This window comes from Ictidomys tridecemlineatus, chromosome 13, assembly GCF_052094955.1.
Source record: "Ictidomys tridecemlineatus isolate mIctTri1 chromosome 13, mIctTri1.hap1, whole genome shotgun sequence".
Lineage (NCBI taxonomy): Eukaryota > Metazoa > Chordata > Mammalia > Rodentia > Sciuridae > Ictidomys > Ictidomys tridecemlineatus.
In genome coordinates, this window is record NC_135489.1 from 4,017,292 (window position 1) to 4,036,450 (window position 19,159).

At 49.8% G+C, this 19,159-nt stretch overlaps 1 protein-coding gene and 1 long non-coding RNA gene across 2 annotated transcripts in view; one reads left to right on the forward strand and one right to left on the reverse strand.

Moving 5' to 3' along the window:
• Positions 1-19,159, reverse strand: part of Cndp1 (carnosine dipeptidase 1) — a 41,393-nt gene that overhangs the window by 12,588 nt on the left and 9,646 nt on the right. The window contains 4 exon segments of the mRNA XM_078029878.1: positions 1,010-1,210; positions 4,868-4,957; positions 6,504-6,677; positions 8,149-8,268. Of these exon segments, the coding sequence (XP_077886004.1) occupies positions 1,010-1,210; positions 4,868-4,957; positions 6,504-6,677; positions 8,149-8,268 (585 nt within the window).
• Positions 12,545-17,825, forward strand: LOC144369750 (uncharacterized). Its single transcript, XR_013429467.1, has 2 exons — positions 12,545-12,935; positions 13,122-17,825. It is a non-coding gene; the product is annotated as an uncharacterized LOC144369750 (long non-coding RNA).

Below are 19,159 nucleotides of genomic sequence, written 5' to 3' on the forward strand. Positions count from 1 at the left end.
GAGTCTCACAACTGCCTGGGTTAAATAGTCTTGTCAATTCATAAGTCTACATATTGTTATATGAGAAAACAGAACACAGTGGCTAAATCATCAATCAGTTAGCCAGGAGGAACTCTGATTCTAAATTATATGCCTGATCACAGGTTGCCTGTATCAATAGAAAAGGGAAAAGAAGAAACATATGGGTCAGACCAGAATATCGGATGGCGTGATGGCAACATGCTGGGGGCCAGGAGATTGGGGATGGTGGGAGGGGATGAACTGAAGGCCGACTTTGGCGATGACGGGGGACCCTTGGTGAGGTAAAGAATGGTTGGGTCAGGAAGACGGGGGGCTGGTTTAAGAGGAAATAAAGTGCTAATGCCTGCAAAGCACTTCCCCTCCTCCTCTGTGGAGGACACCCCAACCCCATTCTATCCTTTAAATAAAACTTTTTGTGCTTGCCCTGTGTTCCTTGGGTGTCCGTTTTCAGCACCAGGGGAAACAGGGCTTAAACCTGGTTCTCAACACCAGTATCACCTTCACCTTCAGTAAGTCTATACTTTGCCTGTTACCTTTGTGTGTCTTGCTCCATTCTTTGTTCAGGACACTGAGGACCTAGACCCTAACTGGACACCCCAGTGGTAACCACCAGACCTGGCCGACACACACCATGGCAGTGTTATAGCATTCCCAGCCTCCACCTAGGAAGTCTACCCTGTGGGCTGCTATTCCTGCCTCCACAGTCCACAAGCATGGTTACTAGTCCTTTGGGATTATGAGTGACAAACCCCTAGCAATCTTCTCTCCTCTCCAGGGGGAAAAAAATGCACGTAAGCCTCATCTTCTCCAAGTTTTGGAGAGCTCATAACTGTATCCTGAAACCCTAAGACCTTTATGACCCCCAGCCCCTGCCCCCAGGCTGTATGCAAGATAAGAGCTTCCTGTCTTCCTCTTCCTCCCAGAACAGTTTCCTCCCTCCTGTCCACAGCCCCAAATACCTCTCTCTGTGCTCCTTTCCCACCCTTACCTCCACCTGGAAGTAGCTGTTCCCTCGAGTCCCATAAGTGAGCGCGGGCTCCGTCCGACTGAGCCACAGATGATCTGAAATCACGATGTCGTCCACACCGGAGAAGAACCGGTCCTTTTCTTTTTTGGTAAGTTCCTCTAGGGCAACAGAACCAGCTTCTTCCATCCCTTCAAGGATGAACTTGGAATTCACAGGGAGATCCTGGGTACACAGAGAAGGAAACCATGCCTGCCCTGCCCACTGTCTAAACACCCAGGATTCCTCTGTGTTCAACTTGGGCTCTTTGAATTCTCATTTACAGTCGATGTATGAACCATCTGCCTTTCCAGCATCTCTGTTCACAGGAAGACTTCTACCCTAAACTGTGGAGGGAAATGCTAGGTGAGGCCTAGTGAGTCTCTCCATGTGGCCTGTCCTCTAATGCTCTCATATGGAATTGAGGAAGACATTTCTAGAGAAAAAGCAGCATCCGCAGCATGGAGCTTTACCGAGCTCGGAGGGCAGCATTTTCCTCCTTCTCCCCGAAAGGAACTTTTGAAGAAAGTTCTCAGTTACACATCGCCCTCTGCCCTCACATTTCTGCATATGGCAAATGAGAACTTCTTTCTTTTGAAAGATTATTAAGCCTCAGGATAATCTTTCCAGTGCCTATTATTTTTCAGCTATGATTTCAATCTGCCTTTTAACTTATTCAAAGGCTTTGATCTTGCAGCGAAAAGGAGCTTGAGCTTTTCTCTAGTTAATATTAGGGCACAGAACAGCTCCTTTAAAATTTTTACAACATGCCCCCTTTCCCATCCAGTTTTGATCCTTTTTCTCTGTATAATTTACAGCTTCACGTCTTTGAGAGAGAGCTGCATTAAGAGAGGAGACCAAGGTCTTTTGCTAGAGCACAGCAAAGGCTGGGAGGACTGGAACAGGGACCCTGGGTGGATGATCCACGCACACGTGCATGCTCCTCAGTCCTCGGGTGGACTGGCTCCAGGGATCCACAAACGCAGGGCGGTGTGTGGGAACATCGGTGACCTTCGTCGTCCTGCTGATAAGAGCCTTTGGGGATAATGATTTACTTAACGTGTTAATATCCCTCTGAGCATCTCAAGGAGGAGTGCTGAGGTTCTGAAATGTTCAGAGGGTCTTTATTAACACACAAGAGCACACAATCACTGAGACATAGTTGGAAATCTTGAGAATTTGCTGGCAAGCCACATTTAATAAAACATAAACCAAACCAATAGTGACTAAGTGTTGGGGGACAAGTGGGCCAGCCGTCAAGTTCAGGTTAGGTCTGCTGTGTTCCTCAGGAAACTTCAGACATGTCACTTCTAGGTCACTCAGTTCTCTACCCATGAAATATGAATATTAACACCAACTCTGCCGCTAGTGAGATAGCCCCAGGAGGTAAGGTATGATTAAGTTCTCTGTAGGCAAGAAGAAAAGAGGCCCTCAGGAAGGGTAGATCCTACCACAGAGCCTTTGCACATGTTTCTTTAGTTAATCTTCTCAGGAAAACTGTTCCTTGTTCCCCTTGATGAGCAACATGAGGCTCAGAGAGAACAGGGACTTGTCCACAGGTAGTGAATATTTCCTGTGTTTTCTTTGTTATATTTATGTAATTTTCAGAATTGAAATTTAAAAACCAAATCAAACCTTTATATAGGGATTTTAAAATAAACATCGGCATCCAGATGAAAGGAAGGAAGGCAGGTGAGTGAGGAAGAGGGTGGAGAGAAGCCACAAAAGAGGGTGGAACAGCCACAGGGCTGTTCAGTGGGTGCAGCGGGTAAAAAGACAGCTTTGGAGTGATCAGCAGGACCCAGCAGAAACGTTCTAATTACTGCCCTTGTCTTTCTCCGTGAGATAAAGGGGTGAGTGGTCCCCTCCCTTCTCATTGGCTTATGTCTGAGGAGAAAATAAACTCCTGCAAGAGAAGCCCTGGCATCTGCTCTGTTGGGCCTCCTGTGGGAGAGGTGCTTTCTGCCTGGGCTCCTGGGCAGGGCTCGCTGCTCCGCGCGGCCTGTGTTGGCCCGCCCTGTGGGAAGGGGCCCCGAGACTGAGCCCTCCTCTGAGTTCTCCCCAGCACAGGCGAGATGGACCCCAAGGCTGAACCCCAACCTCCTCTGCTTCCGCACTGTGTACCAGTTCCCTTCTGGGGAAGGGCCAGCGGGGTCTGCTCTGTGAATGGAGCCAGTTTCTCTTTTGCCCATGAACCCAACAAAGGGGCCCCATTTTCTTTTTCAGTATTTATTTGTTGAAAGTGCTTAATGCAATTAGTAATGTAAGACGAGGGGAAGGGAGAGAGGCTGTGGATTTCTAAAGTTAGCTCCAAACCATAAAATCCTTCTGCACCAGAACAAATGCTTCGTGGGATCAAATCTAAATCCCTGCAGGTCCCACCACCCATGAAACCAACATTGTCATTGTTGTGACCTCACCACACCCAACAACATCAACATTAGCTACTTGGGAATCTTTGTGAGTAATGGGCACCCAGTGAGCTGGGTGCGGGCAGAGGAGAGACGCTCCTGGAGTGCTGAGGCCATCTGGGCCCGTCCCGGAGCTCCTCCTGCGTGGAGGAGGGTGAGGCAGCAGTCCCCAGGAGCTGGGAGCCTGCCCTTCAGCCCCAGGGCCTCTGGCCAGGCCTGGAGCTCAGTATCCCCCACTGTAACACCAGGGAGCAGCTAGCAGGAGGCTCTCCCTGGGAGCTGGGGTGAGTGTCCTCCCTTTCCCACGCCATTCCTCTCCTCACAGGTTCCCTAAGCACAGAGCTGGCCCCGCAACAGTGCAGAGATCCTCACTAGCAGGTGGCCACATCCCCGGAGTGGGGAGTGAGGAGGCCAGTCTCCCTGCCTCAGCTGGCACCATCCAGACAGGCCACATCTGAGTGCAGTCAAGCAGCAGCGGAGGGCACAGTCCAAATCAGTGACTCACTTCTGCAGAACAGAATTCAGAGCCCAGAGAGAGTAAGTCACCGCCCACAGCCACGTGGCTGGGTTTGATCTCAGTGGGAGTCTAAGCACATTCCTTAGGAGGAAATGCTGGTTGAAGACAAAACCATCCTGTGAGAGCAAGGCATGAGACAGTTAAAGACCAAACCAAGCCAGGCGCGGTGGCACTTACCTGTAATCACAGTGAGACAGGAGGATCACAAGTTCAAAGCCAGCCTCAGCAACTTAGTGAGGCCCTAAGTAACTCCCTGTCTCTAACCAAAATATTTAAAAAGGGCTTAGGATGTGGCTCAGTGGTTGAGCGCCCCTGGGTTCAATCCCTGGTACCAAAACAACAAAAAAAGACACAAACCTCGACCCACCACTGATGCCCTCTAGTGGCCAGAAAGAGTGGGCTCACCCCTCAAAGCTGCTCCCCGCCTTCCTTTCCTAACACCAATCTGAGCTGTTGGGGGAAGGATTCAGACAGAACTGTCAGGAGGCAGAGATTTCTGCCTTGATCACTTACAAAATATCTAACACATTTTTAAAAAGATACGTACACATCTATTAAAAATCATACTCTATGATATGAAGGAAAAGAAGGTTAAAAAAAAGACAAAGAGTTTAGAAAAAGACAATTCACAGCTTCACAGCAGATAGTAATGTGGCCACAGGCTCGTCACGGTGTCTGCTGTTTCTAATGTGGTTGACAGGCAGCTGGAACCCATGCTGGGAGCTCGTCACTGCACCAGCTGGGCCGCTCCGAGTACGTTCCCTAAGTTCCCAAGCCTTCCTCTTCTGTAGAAGGGTGTAACAGTAGTGCCACCTCCTAAGATGCTGGGGGAAGCAGGTCACACACTGAAGCTTAGGAGGGACACAGTGGGCATCACCACCCTCTTCTCCCCCGTCCACGCAGCTGGCCACCTACTTGCTCTAGGTCTCTGAAGGCGCTCACAGCATGAATCCAAGCTAGGACGGGGCCTTTGTTGTCTACGGATCCTCGTCCATACAGTTTTTACTCTTTTAAAATAGGAGAAAAAAATTAAAAATGATGCATGGACACGTCTGCTAAGCTGAGTGAGTCAAAAACCAATGTGATTTCATGGGCCATGATTTTAACAATACTTTCTAATATTCCAGGCACAAATCTTCCTCTGAAATTGCAAGGTGTGATTTCTTATGTACAATATCGTCAACAGCTAGTCAGATGGAATAGGCTAGTTTTAAATAAATGGATTCCAGGGGCCTCAGCAGTAATAATAAGTTTGTTAAGGAAGCCAAGGTTTCTGCAGAGCAGCACATGGTGTGGCCATGTGCTCTGGGAATTTACAATTGATAGGATAATGGGAAAAAGTATGTATGTCTCTATCAGCCTTTCTTCTTTTCTGTATAAAATACAAGTTATACTTGTTATTTTTACTCAGCCATAAAGAAGACTGAAATCATGGCATTTGCTGGTCAATGGATGGAACTGGAGACCATCCTGCTAAGTGAAATAAGCCAGCCTCAGAAAGTCAAGGTCAATGTTTTCTCTCATATGCAGAAACTAGAGCAAAATAAGGGGAAAGAGGGAGCTGTATATCATAAAGGTAAAGGGAGGATCAGTGGAGTAGAAGGATGAGATAGAGGGAGGAGGGATGGGAAAGGGGAGGAAATGCAGATGAATCTGACAGCATCACACCATGTGCATGTGTAAATACACCAGTTAATTCCATGTGCATGTTTGTCTATAAAGTACCCATGAAAAATAAGTAAACCAGTGAAAAGATGACCAGTAGGGGAATGAGAATGGGGGAGACAGAAGGGGAGGGAAGGGGGAACCAGGAACTGAAGTGGGGTAAGTTAAATTTCATGCATGTATGATTTTGTCAAACTGAAGTCAGCTACGATGTATAATTATACTGTCCTAATGAAAGGAAACAGTTCATTTTATAAAAAGGAAAGGGAAGCTGGATGTGGTGGTGCACGCCTGTAACCCCAGGAGCTAAGGCAGCCTGAGGCAGGAGGATCCCAAGCTCAGAACCAGCCTCAGCAACTTAGTGAGGCCCTAAGCAACTTAGCAAGACCCCATCTCAAAATAAAAAAAAAAATTAAAAGGGCTGGGCTGGGTGGTTGAGCACCTCTGGGTTCAATTCCTGTATTTAAAAAAAAAAAAAAAAAAGGAAAGTTTTCACCTAGATAAATGTCTTCCTCAGCACCCAAGGGCCCCATTCAGGGACACAGAACTTCTTAGTTTCTTTTTCAAATGAAAGAAAATCAGCCCCAATGAACCAACTATGGAACCCAGTGCCTTGTGCATACTGGGCAAATGCTCCTGCATGGAGCTACACCCTAGGCTTCTGTTCACCCTTTTATTAGTAGTTGCTGTTTTGAGTGCTGGGGATTGAACCCAGGGCCTCCTATGTGTTAGGCAAGTGCTCTCCCCTTGAGCTATATCCTCGCCTCTTCAATTCACTCTTCGTGACACTGAAAGACCTGGAGCCTGGGGAAAGAGTCACATTTTAAATTCTTAACCTCTGTGAGCAAGCTCTATCCACAGATGAGCAAGGTGCTGAGGAGTCAGCATGTCACTGACCATCCACCTCCGTCAGCGTGTAGGGGTCCGTGAGCCACCCCTCGCTCTCCTGAGCCGGCTGCACATCCAGGTGCTCATATAAGCACACGGTGGGTTTCTTCGGATCATTCCCCAGTTCAGCCAGGATGATAGGAGGGATGGGAAGACTCTGGCTATCAGGCAGCTGCAGAAAGATGATGGATCACTTGGTTTAAAAACCTCCATGGTCCTTCCAGAAGATTCAGAACATGACGTTAGGAATCTGTTCATTCTCTCCCTGGGTGGCTGAAGGGCCTGTGTCATTTTTCTGAGCCTCACTGTCTCCATCTCTAAAATGGGTCCCATTAGACACTTTTAATAAAAATATAAAACATGATTAAAAGCCAAGTACTTGCTTAGGTACACACTGACAAACAGTATAGTTAGTAGGATGCATTCTTCAATAAGAACTTAGAACACAACTGGCTTAAAGTAGAATCCTGGAAAATTTGGATAATTCTGAAGTTCTTCATGCAGAGCAGGTGGCACTGGGTGCTTAGATTTAGGATTGCCATTAGGAGTTGTGTGGCTTTGGGCTTAGGGCTGCCATTGGGGATGAGTGGCATCAAGCTTAGGGTTGTCATTGAAATGGGTGACATGGGGCTTAAGGTTGTCATAGGAATGGGTGGTTTGGGGCTTAGGGTTGCCATTGGGAATGGGTGGCTTTGGGCTTAGGGTCACCATCAAGGTTGAAATGGCAGTTTAAGCAATGATTTTGAAGAAAGAATGCAGTTCTTGGAGACCCGTGGGGAATGACCCTTGGAGAAAGTTGCATATGAATTTAAGGGAAAGGTCAAGTGAGCTGAGAGGTGACACTCAGGTGCCGGGGTGGGGTCTTTCCGTACAAGATTACCTTCACTCACCTCCTCCCCGGCCCCAGGCCTGCCCTGGAAGGGTGCTTCCTCCTTCCTGGGAATGAGCACTCTGAGGGTTGGGGTGAGGAGCAGGGTAAGCCCCTCTCTTGCCAAAGAAGGCAAGGTCGGTGGCCACAGAAGCGGTTCCTTACCCAGATGCCCAGGGAGGGCACAAGAGGCAGAGTAGAGGGAAGGGGGAGGGAAGCAACCCAGTGAGAGGGTGGGCACCGCAGGCACCTGCACCTTGTCACCCACTCGTCCCTCCCTCTTCTGCTCCCTGGCCGCCTCTCTCCCTTCCTCCTCATCCTCCTTCCTCCCCTTCTTCACATGCCTGCGCCAGGTGCCCACAGCTGTGTGGGGAGTAAGCAGGAAGGAAGGTGACAAGAGAGGAGACCAAGTGCTCCCTGGACTGCACCACAGACAAGGCTGACAGCAACTGTCCAGGGCTCTCTGGGCCCCAGCTCTGTCTGGACCTTGCCAGGGGCCACGTGGCACTGCTAGTGGGCCACCTGAGGGGCCAAAGCAAGAGAGCCCCACAGAGTTGCTGGTCATCTCTACAGGGGCAGCTGAAATGAATGCACCAGGGATGGACAGAGTGCCCTTTCCAGGAGCAGTGGCCAGGAGGGAGCTCTTCCGCAGACCTGGTGGACCATGGTTATCTTAACTCAACCCAGGGTCACAGGCATTTTCAATGGAGCCAAGTTGTTGGCACAAAAGGTCCCAGAGGGTGTCACTGATGCACTGAAGCACAGCTTCTCCTACCTGCACAAATTCATCCTGGTGGAGGTCCATGTGCTGGCAGAGCTCCTCCAGCAGCCAGGAGGGAGGAGGGGAGAACGTGCCGCCCTCCAGCAGCAGCAGCAGCGCCAGAAGACAGGAAGCCTGTCAAAGTTGATGGGCACATTCAAAATACGTGCTGCTTCTGGGCTTTTGATCTTTCCAAAGCTCTGGGAAGGCTTTATCCAACCCTGGATTACCACCCACGTCAGCTGGAGCCTAATAGTAGGAGGTGGTGGATCTAGAAACGCACTTTCTCCTGCATCTTTCTTAGATACTGCATTTTCAAAGCTCAAAGATTTTAATAAGACAGAAACCAAGCTCATGAGCTGGTCTGCAAAGCATGTGACTCAGGTTATTCCTGTGACAGGATGGTTCTGTGCCTCTGCTCCCTGTCCTCTGCACCCTGTGTGAGGGGCAGAGGCAGGAAGACGTGGGAGGTACAGACAGAAACAACAGCAGCCCGCAGAAGCCCTCTGTGATGAACCACTTAGGAATGCCTAAAGTCCCGCAGCGCTGTGGGGTCTCTTCCCACCAGCTTCGGCACTGGAAAGAAAGCAAACGAAACTCATAGAGCTGCCTGTGACTGATGACATTAAGGACAGCCCTGGCCTTGGTCATGGGCTCTGTCTTTCTGGCTCCCTGCCCCCCTCTCTCCATGGCCTCCACATGAGGGACCTGCCACGAGCCTGGTCTTCCCTCATGGCCCTCCTCCCTTCTCCCAAGACAGGCTCCAGGTGGTACACGTGGCCTTACCTGGCTGCACCTGTGGGATGACTCCACCTGTTCATGCAGCGGTACTCAGGGGAGGCAGTTCTCCCTGGCCCTACGTGTTCCCTGGCCAAGTGAGCAGAGTGCACCCCAGGCAGTGGGACCCCCAGAGCCCTGCACAGCCCACGGGAGCTGCCAGCCAAAGTCCCAGGAGCTCCATGTGCACCTGGAGGAGGGAGGCCGGCAGCCACCTGGGGGAAGGGCTCCAGGTGGTTTCAAGGATTCCCCTGCCTGGGTGCTTCCTCACTCTCTCTCACTCACCTCCACCCATGAGAAGGTAGACACCTAAAAAATCATACATTAAAAACATCATGACTTTATAATATAAAATAGTTCACTAAAAATGATAGAAGATGGAGTTTCAGGGTCTAAAATAAAAAGGCAGACCTGGAGTTAATCTGTCCCCTTTTTTCCTACAACAAAAAAAGGGTGGGTCTGTCTCCTAAATCAGAGTCTAGCTGGTCACCAGGGGACAGCCAGCGTCTTTCCCAGAACCTTGGTGGACTGGGGGATTACAGACTCACAATGTGCCAGACCTTCCTGTTCTGACTGATGATGACCTGAAGGCATCCGGGAACTCATCACCTGGTTCAGGGCTGAGTCCTCTGAACACAGAGGCACAGTCCTGGTGAGGTGCCAAGACTGCCCACAGGCTGCCTCTGCTCAGTCGGCCAGGACCAGAGGCCAATGCTCAGACTGAGGTGGAGCAGAGAACACCGATCCACGATGCGAAGATCTCCAGGTTCAGAGAAAAATAAGTGTCTTCTCCAAACCAATTCTCCCTTCTGGGTTTTTATGTAGTTTTTAATAGATTTTAATTTTAAAGATTAAGGTTCCCATAAAATTGAGTAAAAAGTCCAGAGATCTCCCACTTTTACCCTGCCCCAAACACACAGCCTCCCCCATTATCAACGTGCCACATGGGCACATCACTCTAACCCAACGACTGCAGATGACATTCGGGTTCCCTCTGGGTACTGTGCATGCTACACTGTTGTACACAAGTACAGTGACACTCGTTTGCCATGTCACTATCTGGCAGAGCCTGTGTGCTCTGCTTATGGGTCCCACCCCGCCCACCCTGGCAACCTCTGGTCTGCAGGCTGTCTCCATGCTGTGCTGCTCCCCAGGTCATGGGGCTGGAATCGCAGCACGCCGAGTCAGACTGCCTTCTTTCACGTCAGGCTGAACACTGGAGTTGCTTCCACGTCTCTCCGTGGCTTGACAGCTCATTTCTTTTTAATGATGCACACCATTCCATGGTCTGGAAGTAGATCTTTGTGCCCCTCTGTTGTGTAGGAAAAGCATGGACCCTGGAGCCGGCAGCTCCAAGATCCTGCAGTCTTGTCTGTCTCTAGTGCTATGCTGACACATGCCCCTGGAGTGACACCTGTGGCATGCACTGCAGGACAGTTGAGATTTGGGATCTAACTGCCCGGCACACAGTGGACCCAAATCCTCTTGTATTCCCCTTTCCCAAGTTAATTTTTTTTCTAAAAAAAAATAAATAAAAATATGATCATCACGTTTCTCTTTTGACGAAAAGAGAAAAGCAAGTCTGTGGAGCTCGATCGATGGCTGCCTAAAACATAAGGTAGACAAACTGGTGTGGCATCTGAGGCCAACTCGACACTCCGCCCTTAGCACCAGACATGTGCAGATGCTCCCAGGGGTACCACGGGGTACAGAGAGGTGGAAGGTGCTGGACAGGACTCCCTCACGGGGCCAACAGGTACTAGCAGACTCACCACTCTCCAGGGGACAGGAGAGCGTGAGCAGGCAGGGGATCCGAGAGCCGAAGGTGTCCCATCCCCGTGAGCACATGCACGGGCTTGGGGCATCAGGAGAGTCCGAGGCAGCCCTAATGTCTGGTCCACTCATGACCAAAGCCCGTTTGTTTGGGCCTGAGTTCTGTGTCCTCTAGAGATCAAAGGTCTGTGAAATGCAGAGCTTCTCTTGGGTCCTGGCCCGATGCTCTGGGCCTGAAAATATCACAGGGTCCAGCATGAGGTAAGTCTGAGAGTCCCTGGGAAGTGTCACCCCCTTCCAACAGAAAGGAAGGAACTGTCCTACATTGTCCTGGCCAAGAGGGGTCATTGTGCCCACTTTCAGAGGCTGCCCGGCAGGTTACCTGCCTTAGGACGGAGCATCGGCAAGTCTGTTTGACAGACAGGAGGTGGACGTTTCGACTCAGAGCCCTCCACTCACTCTCAACACAGCAGCCAGATGTCTTTGGAAGGTGGGTTAGATCCTGTCACTGCTTGTTTTAAATTCTCTGAGAACTTGGGGAAAACCCAGCTGCTCACCTGGCCTCCCTGGGCTGACACGGTGGGGTCCGCCTGCCTCTGCAGGCTCTGTGCCGTGCTGCAGGGCACCAGGTGTGGGTCTCTTCATCACTTGCTCCTGTTCCCCAAACACTACTGGCCACAGCCAACTCCACTCCTGCACTGTCCTTGACCTCTGGGCCCCAACCAAGCAAAGGTGAGAATCAGAACTGACTGACTTTCTCGTCAGTCCAACGAGAACTGCACGCAGCATGCGTGTCCTTATGCAGGAGAGGGGGTACCTCTCCAGCCAAAACGTCCCTTAGCACAGGATGAAACATCACCAGCCAAAAGTAGCGCAGCTCCCAGGTGACATGCCTCCTAGAGGGAGGGGTGTTTTCAGAAACCCTCTGGATAGGACTCAGCTCACATAAAGTCTGAGAGACCACAGAGAATCCGTGTTCACAACCAAGAAGGCTGAGAGAGAGAGCAGCTTTGAGTAAGGGGGCGTAGACAAAAGGCCATGAATTAAATAGAACTGAAGATCTGAAAATAAAGCCTCATATTTATGATCAATTGGCTTTCCACAAGGGTGCCAAGATAAGTCAATGGGGAAAGAAGGGACGACCCAAATGTCCCTCAGCAGACAAATGGACCAAATGAGGATCGTCCATGTAATGAGAGATTATTGGGCATCCAGTGGGATGCAGGGCTTGGCATGAAAAGGAATGAAGTTCTGACACTTGCTACAACGTGGATGGGCCTTGGACACATTGTGAAATAAGCCAGGCAAGAAGGGCTAAGTATTGTGTGATCCCCTTATGCAGGAGACGGTGCACCAGAAGAGTAAATCCCTAGACAGAAAGTAGATCATTGGTTACCTGGGGGCAGGGTGGGGTGGGGTGGGCTTGGGGAGTGACTGATAATTAGGAGTTTCTTTTTGGTTGATAAGAATATTTCCAAACTGTGGTGATGGTTGTACAGCTCGGAATACACTAAAACCCATTAAAATGCTTACTTTATATGAGTGAAGTGCAAGGTATATGAATTCCATCATAATACAGGCAAAAAAAATGATAATCACAAATACAACCACTCATTTGACAATAGAAATATAATGTTATGAGGGATGCACACAAGGTAGTTGAATAGTGGCTGTCATGTAAAACTAATTAGAACAAACAAAAAATAAATTAAAAAAATGTTAGCCCATCAGAGGGGAAAAATAAAAAAGTTCACAGTGAGGTTGGGCTGTTCACGAGTGGGTTACGGACACAGACCACTAGAAGGCGCTGATGAGCCGTTCCCCGGCCGGTTTCCCTGAGCTTCTGGGACCCAGCCAAGAGGCAGATGGCAAAGAAGTCAGGTGGGAAGGACCTAGAGACCTGAGTGGCAGGAAACGGAGCTCAGGGCAGGAGGGCTCTTCCAAGCAGACTCTGAGATGGTGTAGGCTGTTTTAACTTTTTTCATTCAATTTCCATCAAAACATTTACTTGTTGCTTCTCTCCAAAGAAAGATGAAAAGAGAAACAAGAAAAAGGAAAAGAAGCCGGGAAAGAATGAAAACAGCATTTATACACAGACTGAGAATGTCTCCAATTTCAGTGGGCACTGCCTCCTGGGCGGGGGAGAGGTCCTGGTCCTGACCGCAGAGCGGATGCCCTCCATTCCCACATCCTTCTCTGTTTCTCTCCCTTTCCCCTCAGGTACCAACCACTGTGACAGAGCAGCCCCCGAGGTCAGTGCTGGCCCTGAATGTGGCCTTCCCCATCTCTGGGTGGGATTTCTGGCTCTGCCCACTTGTTCTCCTCTTGCTCTTAACTTTCTGTTTGTTTTCTGTGTGACAGTCATGCTTGATCTTGAACTAGTCATCCACTGAAAATCTGGAGATTTAGAATGGTCACTCTGGTTTTTGCCTTTGCAGGAAGAAGGAAAAGGAGCTGGGGACAGAAAGGGGACGTGAAAGTCTAGAACTGGAGACTGGGCAGAGAGAGGCCTGATCTCAGAGTTTCCTTAACTACATGATTCCACAGGCTCCTCTTTATTCCTGCCAGTTGCTCAGATTTGAAACAAAGTTCCAAGTGTCCCTGTGCAGAGACATTGTTAACTCTTCAGAGGAGGGCCACATCCTGGCCATGTCCACCCTGCCTGCCCTTCCCCAGAGTGAGGACGTGAGGAGAGCACCCTCAGTCTTCTGGGCCTTTCGACATCTGCTCGTCCTCTCTCCTCCACTCGCCAGGCTTCTCGCCTGCCTGATGCGCCCCTCTGTTGTGCGTGGCCCTCCATGTCTGTCTCCTGCCACAAAACACCAGCCAAAAGCAAGCTGGGCGCAGGGGTGCTGGGAAAAACCCATACTGCGCAGACGCCGAACAGTGGGAAAGGAAAGCACTCCCCAGCCCCGCAGTCTCCAGCCAGGACGGACTACCTGCAGCCCAGGAGCACACTCCAGTGCTGGGGACAACATGGACACCGAGAACCGCGTTTACCAAGTCCTCTAGAGTCTCATGCTCTCACTGACAAAGCGCCGCGTCTGCCTTGATGAACGTTGTGTAACAGAAAAGTGTGGTTTTCACCCGAGTTTGTCTCCCAGCACAGGATCTAAAACAGTGACAGAAAACAGGCTCCTGCAAGCAGAGCCGATCCTGGGATTCCTGCCGATAGCAATGCAGCAAGTGCAGAAGGAGGCAGTTAGGGCAGGTCCCCTCAAAGAGCAGCCAAGAGTAAAGGGAAGGAGCAAAGTTCTCCAGAAAGTTCCGAGAACCCCGGGTCTCTGCACCACCCTCAAGTGGGATCTGGCCAGCAAGTGCCATGCCAGAGGACCTTTGGCTGAGGCCAGGTTTGGTTTAAACTCGTTTCTGAACTGAACACAGGTCCCACACACCTCCCCTGCGTTCGGATGCTTGGGTGTGCAACAAAGGACATCACGTGGCTAGGACCTGAGCCGGCCACTAGGCCTTCAGGAACCCCTTCTCCAGAAGCCACGGAGGGGAGCCTGAGCCAGGCCCGGGTCTCTCCAGGTTCTTCAGCTGGTGTGGACCTCAGCTGTTGCACTTACTGATGGGCTGGCTCAGGCTGGCAACTGGCTCCGACTCAGACAACGGTGTTTGCCACGCACTGTGGGGGTTGGCAGGAGAGGGCGCGTGAGGTCCTCGGAGCATTCCATCCTAGGCAGAAGACAACTAATCTGGTTGCCCCAAGGCCCAGGTGGGCTCAGGTGGCCCCTGGCTGTGTGAGGGTGGGCCACGGGAGGGGAAAGTTGCATTGTCATTGTGAGATGCTGGCAGCGCTAACTGCACCAGTGCCACCTCCAGCCCTTTTGTCCCCTGGGGTCTCCACAGATCAGCCAGAGAGATTGCCCAGGTTTGCACCACTTCCAGAGCCTTCCAGCATCTGCAAACGTGAGGCAGCTTGGAGCACAGTGACAAATAAGGCCAGAAAAGAAAAGATGTGAGTGAAATAACCAGATTCCTATTCTTTTTAACCCCGTCTCCCATAGGAAGGAACCTATCATCAATTAAATTGATACACTGAAATATACTACAGGGGTGACAGTATGGTCACCAGATAAAGCTGGATTGTGTAGCTAAATGCAGTGGCACATGCTTATAATCCCAGCTGCTCAGGAGGCAGAGGCAGGAGGACCACAAGTTCAAGGTCAATCTCAGCAACTTAGTGAAACCCTGATTCAAAATGAAAAATAAAAAGGAGTTAGGAATGTGGCTGAGTAGTAAATCCCATCCCCAGTGCTGAAACAAACAAAAACAAAAACAGCTTGTGAGATCCTCAACACCAGGAATGCTTCTGATTCTGAGCCTAGAACAGGGCAGGGCTTCTGATTTTGAGGGGTGACAGGTGCGTCGGGAAGAGTTGTGAGTCCAGGCTGGAGCTTGCAATACAGACTCTTGTGTGCTTGCATCGGATTCGGCTCCTGGAGGTCTATTGGGGTCCCACGAATCTGGCATTACAGTCTCACTGTAGTGATTTTGTGTTGAAGTGTTAAAATGCATGTAAATGCCTGCAGGGGAGACTGAGTGACCTCAGGGAGCAGCAGAGGAGACCCAGGCAGAACAGAGATGCAGGATGTGCTGGAGCCAGCAGAGGCCCAGACTCAGGCCTGATGACAAGGAAGGATGGAGATGTTTCCAGGAGTCAGGAGGGGGGACCCTGAGGCAGGGTGGAGGCACCAAAATGCTGAGGTTGCTGAAGAACACCTTTCTGTTCCTAGGAAACTGTAATTACCTCGACTTGCTTTAAAGTGTATCTTCTAAGCCGGTAAGCTCAAAGCAAAGTTGTCCTGACCTCAAAACCCAGGGATTTAGCTGCCCTTGCCACCTGGGAAGCAAAGCCCAAAGGATTAGGGCAGCATGAATCAGGGGCCACTCCTAGGATTTGGTCACAGGTTATTATTGGTTGTGAACCCAAGTTCAACATATGGAAAGGCAGAGACTCACAGAGAGGGCAGGGACTTTTCTACCTCTTTCTATCAGTGTCCTGGGCACTTGTGACACTTCCACAAACTGGACAGCTGGAACAACAGAGGCTCATCCTCTCACAGTCTGGAGCCCACAGCTCCCGAATCCAGGTGTGGCCAGGGCGTGCTCCTCTGAAGGCTGTGCTGGGCTCCTTCCCGCCTCTCCAGCTCCTGAATCCTGGGCGTTTCTTGGATTTTGTGTGCACCGCCCAGTCTCATGGCCAGCTTCTCTCTGTGTCTCTTCTTCTTAGAAGGACACTAGTCGCTGCATTTAGGGACCACTGGAAACCAGCATGACTTCGATTTAACTTCTCACATCTCAAAGATTCTATTTCCAAATACAGTCGCCTTCTGAAGTTCCAGGTGGACCCAGGGGCTGTCATGCGGAGGGACATCATCCAACGCAGCAGGCTGGCTTTTCTTTCCCTCACCACCACCTAACACTTTCTCACTTGTTTACTAAATTATCTGCATGACCTGTGTGAACATGAGCTCGGTGAGGCCGTGACCTGTCTCCCGTGTCACCACACCTGACGTTGACGCCTGTTCTCCCCCCAGTCACATCAGGTTGCCTCTTATTCCTTGTTCAGTTTCCCTGTGGGCCTGAGTGTCCATCCTGCTCAGTCCTCAGTGTGGGGCTCAAACTGGACAGTTTTAATTCTGTAAAATGGCCACTCTCCCTTGGAACAACTCCGCAAGCCCTGCTTTCTTCTTCCTACAGGGAGTCAGTCCTTTTCATCTCATTCCCTCCGGAGAGCTTAGCTGGTCTCCTCCGCCCCTGCCCCCTTGTCTCTCTGCTCTGCGTCCTGGGTAGATTCTCCCAGGCAAATGCATTTTAGTCCCTTAGTTCTCTGTCTTGGATTGTGCCTAGTCTACAACCTACACGACCTACTGAGCTATTTCAACGGCGATTTTTCATGCTCAGGACTTCTCATTGGTAGTTTTCATATCCATCTGTTCGTGCTTCATATGTACTTATTTAAGTTTTGTAATTTCTTGTTCTTTGACATGAGTGTAAGGCTTGCATTTTTCTCTTGACAATTTTAAACATACTTCAGGGGTATCCATTTTAAGTATGTCCTACAGTTTGCATTTCGGTGACAGTAATCTACTTCCCAATTAATTTTAGGGGCCATTTTTCTTCTTACTTGCCTTTTGTATTTTGAGGGCTCAGAAAACATACCCCAAAGTGTGGTATTTTGACATGCTGAGCTGCCGAGTCTCAGAAGCAGGTTTAACTCCTCCACAGCCAGTCTCTGGATCCTCTCTGTTCTTATTCTCTTCTGAAGCCTAGGAAGGGGCTTTTCCTCAATTTCCAGATCTACCAAATGCTGAGGGCCACTGCCAAGTAGGAATGACGCACTGAAATTTCCTTGCCAGCGTACCCCATGTTGCTTAGAGGAAGGACTCGTGGAAATGGACTTGCCTTGGACATTCGCTGTGACATTGCATGTATGTTTGAGAAAGGTGACCGTGCTCAAGGACCAGGGCGGATCCAGGTTTAGGGTGTATCCTGCAGGTTTTAGGAAGTATCCCGCTCCTTGGGTTTAGGGCGTTCAGGTTTAGGACAATCTGGGTTTAGGGCAGTTCCAGGTTTAAGGTTATTCCTGCTGGGAATAGGGCATATCCTGCTGCCTGAGTTCCCGTTGAGTTCTCGTGGAATTCAGAAAGTTTTTGGGATTCAAAGCCTGGTGGAGTACGGGAATTTGGGCTCAGAACTTGGATTTCCCCAGAACGTGTGTAGAGGCCGGTGTGAGTTCGGGAATAAAGAATTGCTGTTTGAATCTACAAAGCTGTGAGTGGCTCGTGATCTTGTGCCCAGCCAGACTGCGGCAACCAAAGATCTTAGAATTGTCCCCAAAATCCTTTACTGGAATTTTACTAACAAAGGAAGATTAAATTTTTATCATGGACGAAGAGACTGGAAATCAGAGCCCAGAGGAACTTCGTCTCAAACTATTGTATCATCTTGGGGTCATTAATTTCTCCCCAGATCCACCTACTCCCCTCTAGAATTGCAGGAAGCCCCCATACCCTCTTCCCATGAAGAAGATTTTAACCTTCAACCGTCTGGCCCTCTTCTTGGGTTTCATATTTGGCGTGGCTCTTGTAAACATGTACACCTTAATAAATCCGTCATGCTTTTCTCTTGTTAAACTGCCTTTTGTCGTAAGAGTATCAGCCATGACCCTTTATAACTGGCAAAAAAGGGAGCACCGCTTTTCCTGGCCCTCTGGGGTTCGCTTGGGATATGCACGGGCTTGACTGGGAGGCAGGAGTATCGTTCTCCTCTGCAATGACTGCTCTCTAGATACGCTGTGACCCTCCACTCGGTGCTTGGAGGTGCCCGTTCCAGGTCCAACACTGGTGCCAGCTGGGAACTGTTGTGGGGCAGGTCGCTCAGAAAACACACTAAGTCCCAGTTTTGTCCAAAGTAAAGAGTCTTTATTTAGCTGGCCACCTGGTGACTGCTCCCCACAGGACCCATAACTGTCTCTGCAAGGAACAGCCCCAATCCTGAGCATTTTAGGATATTTAAAGGCAAAAACCACATCTGGGTTGACGTAGCTGCAAGCAAGCAGGTACAGAAGCTGAAGTGAGCAGTTAGTGAGAATGCACTGGGTACACTGGTATTTCCCACAGGACTTTCCAGGTTGGCATAGCAGCAAGCAGGCAGAAGGGAAGGGGGTCAAAATGACCCTAGCTGAGTACAAGTTGAAGAGTGACCCCTAACATCTAGACAATCCATCTCTGACAAGGTACATTGCCCAAGAAAAATGGAAACTAAAGAGGACAATTTTACATTATATAAGAATTACTATTTTGTGTTGCCAAGTATGTCATGCTAGGTAACTATTAATAGGTACAGAGGCTGGGCTTTCCCGCCAGAGAAGCATTTCTTACATGGTATGGAGTCTTAGGGTAAATGGAGTCTGTTTGGTCATTGCCCAAATAGCCTGGCCCATGACAGGAACTAGTCTGCCCCTGAGTTGCATACACTTGGGCTGGCTCTGCCTGCCTTCTGCATCTGGGGTGCTTTTGGTACCTGCTTTTGGTGGGACTCTCACTCCTTCATGCTGTGGCCCAGCCAATCCGCACCTTCAACCCCAGATCATCACTGTGTGTTTTGTCTTGTATCCCTTAGTAGTGACATTAGTGGGCTTTTAAGTCTATTCCTTTTTGACTTAAGTTTTAAGGTACATTCAGTTGCTTGTTGGTAATTTTAAGAAAACTTATCTACTAGCTTGATCAGAACTTGCCTACAAGGATATGGCTTCGTGAAAGATGATGTCCCCATGTGTAGGAAGCCACCCGCAAAATGTGCATAGAACAGATGGGCACTGAAGCCATTGAATGGGAAGATCTGGTATCTGGGAACACATAGCAGCACTCCTGCTGGTGAGATGACCCGATACATGTGAACTCCTACCCAGCTCTGCCAAAAGGTCCTGCAAAACACCAGACATGGGCGTGACCCGTTAACAGCCAAA